A 9755-nucleotide genomic window follows, 5' to 3' on the forward strand; every position below is an offset into this window, starting at 1 on the left:
TGACGTTATGTCTTTATAAAGACGATGTGGGTCTTGCTATAGACAACGTATCACCCGGGCGTTCTGGATGCGGTCGTTACCTGGCGCTGGGTGATGGTCACGATCGCTGCCTCTCGTGCCTGGGCACAATCTTCTGGAGAGGAAGATTCAGCTGCGTTGCTCTCCTCCGTAGCAATGCCTGGATCGGATCCAGAAATAATGGCTATGCTTTCCCGGGCCGCCGTAGGGGAGCGCCCCGCCTCGGTGCCTTTCTTCCCGGAGGTGCATGAGGAGCCCAACAGGTCGTGGACGGCACCTTTTTACTGCCGGAAACTGATTTGCTGGATCCTCCTCCCTCACCACCCTCGATGGTGGGGCAGCTAGGGGGTTACAAGGGTCCATCCGGTGGAGCGGTCGGTTGCGATGCAGATGTGTCCTGATACTGCCTCCAACGGGCAGGGAGAACCGTGCCTCCCCTCCCGGGTCTGTAGGTAGCTTATAAAATGTAGTAATATGGCCATCAACCTCTCACTGCCTAACTAGTTTTACAGAGGACAGTCATGGCTAATGCTAAATGGTTTGGTATGTTTCAGGTGAAGCATCTTGGAATCTACTTCATCTCCTCCCAGGAGTTTCTCGCTAATGCTTACGTCCTCGCCGTGCTGCTGTTCTTCGCTCTGCTCCTCCAGAGGACTTTCCTCAAGGCCTCCTACTATGTTGCCATCGAGACTGGAATCAACCTGAGAGGAGCCATTCAGGTCAGTGCAGCGGAGACTTCATTGACTGCACAAATTTTGATTGCCAAAGTCCCTTCAAATAATATGATATATTCGGTTTCACTTCCAGACAAAGATCTTCAATAAAATAATGCATCTCTGCACCGCCAACATGTCCATGGGGGAAATGACAGTGGGCCAGATCTGCAACCTCGTTGCCGTAGACACCAACCAGCTGATGTGGTTCTTCTTCCTGTGTCCCAACCTGTTCGCAATGCCAGTTCAGGTAAAGCCTTACACAAGGTTCCTTTCTCCATAGAGTTCAATGCATTGGGGAATGATGGTGCAAGTCTGTGAATGGGCCTTGAGTCAATTGTTTCAATCATATTGCCGTATTCAATTCCAACATGTCCAGTGCCAGCAAGAGTCAAAGTAATTCTGAATTAAGATCTTATCTTAACTTGACTATTTTAGAGATTTGGATTTCTGTTTTCCTGAATATAAGATACTGTATAGTCAGTGTCCTTAATTTATTTCTATCAGAGAATCTACATATCCCAGAATTTACACTGGCAATCCAGTTACATCCCAACACTGCAGCAAAATTGGTTAATGTATGTAATGTAGTCTAGATTATAGACCACATTATGTTACATATAGACACTTTAGGTTATAGTGTTTATTTGTTTATTTTGCGTTGTTTTGTTTGCTTTGCTTTTTTGTTTCATTTTTGTTTTATTTCATGTTTTGTTTTACTTAGTTTTTTTCTTTTGTTGTTTTTTGCTTTGTTGTCTTGTTTTGTTTTTGTGTTTCTTTTCGTGTTTTGTATTTTGTTGTCTTATTTTATTTTATTTTTCTGCTTTGCTTTTTTTGTTGTTTTAATATTTGTTTTAGTTTTTTGTGAGTTTTGTTTTCCTTTTTGTTTAGTTTTTTTGTTTTTGTTTTTTGCTTTGCCTTTTGTGTTTTGTCTTGATTTTGTCTTGTTTTGTTTTTTGCTTTCCTTGCTTTGTATTGTGTTTGCTTTGCTGTGTTGTTTTGCTTTGCTTTATTTTATTTTATTTTATAATGGTCTTGTCATTTATCCGTTTAAATTTATATTAATACGGCTGTCAGTACATAAAACATTTTAATGTGATTAATCTTGTCATTTTTTCAAAAAATAGGGGCGCAGGTGGCTTCCACAGGACACTGGAAGGGGCAGTAGCTGTGGCCCTTTGGTAGGATCCCAATTTCGTCGGTCATCCGACGTGACGTCAAGAGTGACCGACTGAAAGGGAAAGTCTCGGTTACGTATGTAACCCTCGTTCCCTGAAGGAGGGAACGGAGACGTCACGTCCCGTCGCCACGGCTCCTGTACCACCGCTGAGCAGCCGGGTCACCGGCTCGGCTCCTCAGCGAAAACCTGAATATGCGCTGCACCTGCTGCCTACTTATACTCACGCTGTGATCAGCAGCAGCTGGATGCAATAATCGCATGCCAATGTGCATTGGCTCGTTTAGTTTACACTCGAAGTAGATTGGTCCCTCTAAGCGAGATCCCAATTTCATCGGTCCTCCGACGTGACGTCTCCGTTCCCTCCTTCAGGGAACGAGGGTTACATACGTAACCAAGACGTTAAGCTTATAAAATGTAGTAATATGGCCATCAACCTCTCACTGCCTAACTAGTTTTACAGAGGACAGTCATGGCTAATGCTAAATGGTTTGGTATGTTTCAGGTGAAGCATCTTGGAATCTACTTCATCTCCTCCCAGGAGTTTCTCGCTAATGCTTACGTCCTCGCCGTGCTGCTGTTCTTCGCTCTGCTCCTCCAGAGGACTTTCCTCCAGGCCTCCTACTATGTTGCCATCGAGACTGGAATCAACCTGAGAGGAGCCATTCAGGTCAGTGCAGCGGAGACTTCATTGACTGCACAAATTTTGATTGCCAAAGTCCCTTCAAATAATATGATATATTCGGTTTCACTTCCAGACAAAGATCTTCAATAAAATAATGCATCTCTGCACCGCCAACATGTCCATGGGGGAAATGACAGTGGGCCAGATCTGCAACCTCGTTGCCGTAGACACCAACCAGCTGATGTGGTTCTTCTTCCTGTGTCCCAACCTGTTCGCAATGCCAGTTCAGGTAAAGCCTTACACAAGGTTCCTTTCTCCATAGAGTTCAATGCATTGGGGAATGATGGTGCGAGTCTGTGAAATGGCCTTGAGTCAAATGTTTCAATCATATTGCCGTATGATATACCCACATAAGAAGAGATGTTGCTTTCAATTCCAACATGTCCAGTCCCAGCAAGAGTCAAAGTAATTCTGAATTAAGATCTGATCTTAACGTGACTATTTTAGAGATTTGGATTTCTGTTTTCCTGAATATAAGATACTGTATAGTCAGTGTCCTTAATTTATTTCTATCAGAGAATCTACAGATCCCAGAATTTACACTGGCAATCCAGTTACATCCCAACACTGCAGCAAAATTGGTTAATGTATGTAATGTAGTCTAGATTATAGACCACATTAGGTTACATATAGACACTTTAGGTTATAGTGTTTATTTGTTTATTTTGCGTTGTTTTGTTTGCTTTGCTTTTTTGTTTCATTTTTGTTTTATTTCATGTTTTGTTTTACTTAGTTTTTTTCTTTTGTTGTTTTTTGCTTTGTTGTCTTGTTTTGTTTTTGTGTTTCTTTTCGTGTTTTGTCTTTTGTTGTCTTATTTTATTTGCTTTGCTTTGTGTTGTTTTAATATTTGTTTTAGTTTTTTGTGAGTTTTGTTTTCCTTTTTGTTTTGTTTTTTGCTTTGCCTTTTGTGTTTTGTCTTGATTTTGTCTTGTTTTGTTTTTTGCTTTCCTTGCTTTGTATTGTGTTTGCTTTGCTGTGTTGTTTTGCTTTGCTTTTATTTTATTTTATAATGGTCTTGTCATTTATCTGTTTAAATTTATATTAATACGGCTGTCAGTACATAAAACATTTTAATGTGATTAATCTTGTCATTTTTTGAGTTTTGAAAAAAAAAAGTTTTTATTAAAAATAAGCCTTTTGTGTAATTATTGGGTTTGGAAATTTGTGTAGATGACACTCATAACATAAATTAATGCAAGAATTCATTAACAGGTTCAAAATTCACAGGGAATGCAAACACAGCATGTCAATGCAAATATCAATGCTATCAAATATCAATGCAAATATGCAATATTTCAATAATTAAAAAAGAACTTCCCCAACACTTTGGATTACTGGATGTAATCTTACATGTGTAAAATAAATTACCAGTAAATCAGTCAAAGTTTCAATGTAATTTCTCAACACACTGACTCTTACCTTTGAATGGCATGATTTCGCTAGAGCAGACGGATCTTGAGCTGAACAAAACAAAATTTAAAGATGTTGCAAAGCCACTCAGTATTCTTCACACTCCTTCTGCTACTGAACGTGTTTCTCCTGAGGTTAGACAATGTGAAATGTCAGATACATCTGCAAGATCTATTTTTAGTCTGTGTATAACAGTATATTTGTCCTTGAAAGCCTCATCTTGTGAAAAATAGAGTGTCACTTGTGGAAATCTGTTTCTTTGTCAGTTGGGCTCTTGAATGATTTAAATAAAAATGCATTCATTGATGGCAAGGTGAAAAATTCAACAAGCCCAATAATTAAGTCATTAAATTACTCTTGAAATAATGAGAGTCCTAGAGAACTTTTGTTGTGAAACAGATTGCATATACACGTATACATGCACATTTGATTCTCACAAACAGGAAGTCTCAAGACAGACTAGGAAGTTGAAGTCCCTATACGTTTTGTATGGCACGTACTTCGCTCTCGGGGTTACTCATGGCTGCCTCTGGGCAAATCTTGATTAGTTCCCTAAAGCAACAACATTTTTTTTCACTCACTGCATATTTAATAACGAATCACATGCTCCATTATAAATTCTTCATTATAATACTACCTTATAATACTATTGTCTAATAATATTTTCATGTTACTTTAAATAAATAGGTTTAACATTGTTAATTAAATGTGTTTATATATGATAATATAAAGTTTTAACTATTATATATAATATATATTATATAAATATTTATATAATATATATTTATTTTACTATATTTAATTATTGTTATTATTCTTTATTTTATTATTTAAATAGTTTTTAGTAGTTAGTCGTTTTTATTTATCATTTAATTATGTAATATGTTAAACTTTATTAATTAAATGTTTAACTCAAAAAAATGTAACACATTTACAGAATTATAATATTAAAAGTTTTAATTATTAGATTTAGAAATTATCAAATATTCATGAAATGTGTTCAATTGCTGAGTTATTATGTTGTGAAGTGTATTGTGTGTGGGTGTGTGTGTGTGTGCGTGTGTATATGTGTATGCTATAGTTTATTTTTTTAGTTTTTAACAAGAAATAAATAAAAACTTAGTCTGCATATTATTTTATTCTGTCCTCTGTAGAACTGCCATGTTATTTTAATAATGATATTTGTGAGGGGAAAAAATGGGTAGAATAAATAAGACACAATGTCAATGTAAAATAAAGTAAATATTTTCCAGGTAGTATTTTAATAATTTGCTTTTGTGCAATGCTAATATAAAAGACAAGTATTTAATTAAAAAAAAATGTGTCTGTATAATAGCATGGTTAATATTTTGCTCACACTGTATAAATAGGTCTTTATAAATGAAGAAAATACAGCTTCTTTTATATTTTATAAAGGCGGATCATCATACTTGGGGATCCTTGGCATCAAAAAGTATAAAAATCCTGCACTAAGCTTCCCTGCTTCCCTGATTATCAGGCATTTTGCCATAAACCTTATTTTTATCACTAACTGTGAAAAAAGTGCTACTGATTATGAAAGGATGAAAGGATCTCTTGGTTTCAGATCATAGTGGGAGTCATCCTCCTGTACTACCTCCTGGGAATAAGTGCCTTGATAGGGGCCACGGTCATCACCCTCCTGGCTCCGGTGCAGTACTTTGTGGCGACCAAGTTATCAGATGCACAGAAAAGCACATTGGTGAGCTCATTTCTTTGTTTGATGTCTTAACCTGCAGTCAAGTGACAATCTAGTGCAAATACAGCTTTTGTTCAAATACAGATGACATTTGTACAGGAAAGCCAGAGCAGTCCAAATGATAAACCTGTCAAATATTGAACTCAAATAAGACGCAGGAGATTTTAGGAGCCTTTAGCATTGTTACTAATGTATCATTTATGTGTCGAACGCTCAGGAATATTCCAGCGAGCGGCTGAAGAAGACCAATGAATTGCTGCGGGGTATCAAACTCTTGAAGCTGTATGCCTGGGAGCACATCTTCTGCTCGAGCGTGGAGGAGACCCGGCGCAAAGAGCTCACCAGCCTGCAGACCTTTGCCCTCTACACCTCCATATCCAGTAAGACGCCTCAGCTTTCACTGTTACCTCAGATGATAATAAGACAGACTAAGAGCAACCATGTCACAGGGTTCTTAGTATTAAAGCAAAAGCAACACCTATTTTTCAGTAAATATTGGTTAAAACTCTGTGCAGTTTTAACACTCGCACTCTCAATTGTATCAGCAGCAATTTTGTCAAGAACGTGAGATGTCAGCCTCATTTCAGCCCTGCTTGCTGGAAAGTCAAAACTTAATATGCATAATCATAATCATATGGGGCGGGGGGATAAAAGAAAATACATCATTATTAATGGATTGGTGTTTTTTTTTGAAAAGATGGAAATGCTTCAAGGCTGAGCCAGGCTCAAATTTTATTATCAAAACATCCAATAATTTTTATTAAAGAATGCTAAATATTTTAATAAATAGAGGTAAGAAATACAGCCTTTAACAAACATCCAAAGCACTGAAAACTACAATCAAGAGCTGCTGACTGCATCTGTGGAGTGTTTGTGCTGCTCTCTAAAGGCGCTCTGATTTAAGTCAAGGTTACACCACAAAGGCCTCGTCTCTCTCTGATCTCTTTTCGCAGCATTTTTGCGACATTAGCAATATTGGAGAAGGACTGTGTTGCTCAGCAGGAGAATATCCTGCATGCGGTGCTGCAAAGAGACTTCAGGTTCATGTATCATTCAGTCTGAATCACTGCTTGCTGCAGAGGATCAGTGAATTTGGATTAAAAAAAAGGGTAAAAAAAAAACCTGTCAGACAGCAAAATCAGTTGGAGAAGGAAGTCCCATCAATGTGATTAAGCTGTAGACCAGCAGCAGTGTGAATTACTGCGATAGCAGTGAAATATCTGACGGCACAGTCAGCAAACCCAGCAGATCTCAAAGGATATGATCACTTTGATGACACTTTTATCAGACAGACCCTGTAGTTATTGAAATAAAAAAAATTGAACTCTGGATTGAACTTGTCAAACCTTTAGGCACAAATTAATTTGAGGTTTAATGGCGTTTCTGGCTGCCATCAGTCCTTCCAGCACATACAGCTCACAGCAGAGCAATACACCACGTCAGCAGGTACGACTGCAGCTCATTTCTTCTCTGTGTACCCTCTCTGTCAGTGTCGTTTGGTTTGGAGGAAGTGGCGAAAACTGTTCAGCAGCAAATCCGCTCAGAGGCAAGAGATGGTGGTTAGTTACTACAGTTCCTGGTTAAACGTCAGGGACGCTTCAGTCAATATAGAACAAAAATCCCATTTATTTTCTTCTTAGAAATATTGATTTTTAACAATTCCTTTGAAACCTTTTAAGTCAGAAACACAGTGAGCTTCCAAGGTTATTAATAGCCAGCAGTGACCACCTGCTTCCTGAAGAATTATGAATTGATTGATTGAATCAAGATGCTCATCCCAGACTCTAAAGGGGGTCGCACAGCGGACGTGTCGCGTTGTGCCACGTCTTTAAAATTTGAACACATTGTGTTATTAATATTAAGCAGCACAACTGTTTTTAACATTGATAATAACAGATTATTATAGTTATTATAGTTTACAAAAACTAAAACCATAAAACACCATAACATAAAAAATACTTGAAATAAAGTAAACTTTGAACTACTTAAAATAAAATATTAAAAACATCTATCTATATGTCTGTATAAAAATAAACCAATGACAGCGCACCATTCCACGCACTGTAAACAGTAACAACCAATCACAGCGCACCATTCCACGCACTCTAGACAGTAATGGCGGTGCTTTGAATACACCCCGCATCCTAGTTTTCCTCATCTATTTTGTACTTTGTGATCAACAAACAACCAAAAAAAAATTAGGGTCATTTGTCATGTCATGCGCATCTCGTCAGTAAAGCCGGTTCTGTGATTAATAGTAAATCTCCATCACGTGCTTTCAGATGGAGCGGCATTTAATACACAGAGCCGTATATCACTGCTATATCGCGGTCATAATTGCAGATGAGTGGCATTCGATTATGAACGCGATATTGCGTAGCTTGTCAGTGTAAGTGTTTTTATTAATGCCATTAATATTTTTGTTAATACAGCGAATATAGCGTATAGCACTAGTCAACTAAATGAATGTAACATGGCAAGATCAACTTACTATGTTGTATATTTTCAACAGCTTTAATATGAAAAATAACTTTTAGATTGATTCAATGGATTTATTGCATTTTGGGAAAAAATCTAAATCTGGATTAGAATTTTTAATGCTATTATAACCTAAAGATGCTATGTGAAAGTTTGAAACAGAAAATAGTGGTTTTCATCTTGCCACATTCTTGGTAAAGAAAACACATTTTTACTCAAATTAATCTAAATTGATTTATAGCGTTTTAGAACCAAACTCTTCATATACAGTGGGGCAAAAAAGTATTTAGTCAGCCACCAATTGTGCAAGTTCTCCCATGTGATTGTTTTATTCACTATTATTACCCTTTGCTTATTAATTTAATGCATTTATTTACTTAACAGTTCTATTTTCTTACTTATTTACTTAACTTTTTAACGTATTTTTCTTTTTACTTTTTAATGTATATATTTACTTTTAAATGTTTATTTTATTTTTTTAGATGTATGCACTTTTATTTGTTTAGCAATATATTTTGTATTTGCTACAAATATTTCCATTTTATCATTAAAAGTTAAGTTTTATTTGGTTTATTTTTCTTTCTTTATATAATTTATTTACGGTTCTTTTTATTTATTTACTTACTCGGTTAATTAATTGTATGTATTTATTTATTTTTATTGATTTACTCTTCAATGTGCATACTTATTTGCATTTAATTATTCATTTAGCAAAGTATTTTATATTTTCTATAAATATCAGCATTTTTCATAAAATGGTATGTTTTCTTGACAGTTTATTTTTTATTTTATTTTTTTAAGAGATAATTTACGGAAAAAAAAAATTGTGACCAGGTGGAAATGATACATATGCATATCATATGAATGTGTGATAATGAGAACACATAAACGTCAAAATGAGTGTTCAAAATCATACAGTACATATTTTTAAAAAATACGTTGTAGATAAAGCAAAGATTATTGCAGTAAGTTTTACAATAAAATAATATTTACATTTTCTCCCTTAAATTTCTCTTTTAATTCAAATTTACTAGCAATTTCTGAGTAAAAATGGTTTCAAATTAAATTTTTCACTTAAAGGGTTAGTTCACCCAAAAATTAAATTTAGCCCATAAATTACTCACCCTCAAGTCATGCTAGGTGTATATGACTTTCTTCTTTCTCCCTTTATGGGTACTTGATTTCTCAATATTTTGTATGTAGTATAGCAACATATTCGAAAACTTTTTTTTTGTCCCTCTAGGGAAATTATTTCTCTACAGCAACATTTAATTTAGCAATGAAATCTGTTTTCAGGGCTTTAAGAGTTGGACAAGTATTTGTGTGCTTGTAGAAAGTCCTCTGAGCTTCCGGGATAATGGCAAGAGCATGAACGGTGTATGAATGGAGCAGTCACATGGCCGCGAGCGACTGAGCGGAGCACAGACACGCATAGAGCGGGATAATACCATACAGTCTATGGATAATACACACACGCATAGAGCGTGATAACACACACACACACACACAAGTGAATCATGAGCGGTGAACTAATTTTTGGGAGCCGGCATTTCTGTG

The 9755-nt window shown here is 36.3% G+C and overlaps 1 protein-coding gene across 1 annotated transcript in view; it reads left to right on the forward strand.

Moving 5' to 3' along the window:
• Window positions 1-2380: 2380 nt before the first annotated feature.
• Window positions 2381-9755, forward strand: part of LOC107553842 (ATP-binding cassette sub-family C member 8-like) — a 61393-nt gene continuing 54018 nt past the window's right edge. The window contains exons 1-5 of the mRNA XM_016236160.1: window positions 2381-2578; window positions 2667-2822; window positions 5589-5723; window positions 5938-6100; window positions 7211-7279. Coding sequence (XP_016091646.1) covers window positions 2381-2578; window positions 2667-2822; window positions 5589-5723; window positions 5938-6100; window positions 7211-7279 — 721 coding nt within the window. The remainder of the gene's footprint in view (window positions 2579-2666; window positions 2823-5588; window positions 5724-5937; window positions 6101-7210; window positions 7280-9755) is intronic.

The sequence above is a fragment of the Sinocyclocheilus grahami genome, unplaced genomic scaffold (genome assembly GCF_001515645.1).
Source record: "Sinocyclocheilus grahami isolate Dianchi unplaced genomic scaffold, SAMN03320097.WGS_v1.1 scaffold483.1, whole genome shotgun sequence".
NCBI lineage: Eukaryota > Metazoa > Chordata > Actinopteri > Cypriniformes > Cyprinidae > Sinocyclocheilus > Sinocyclocheilus grahami.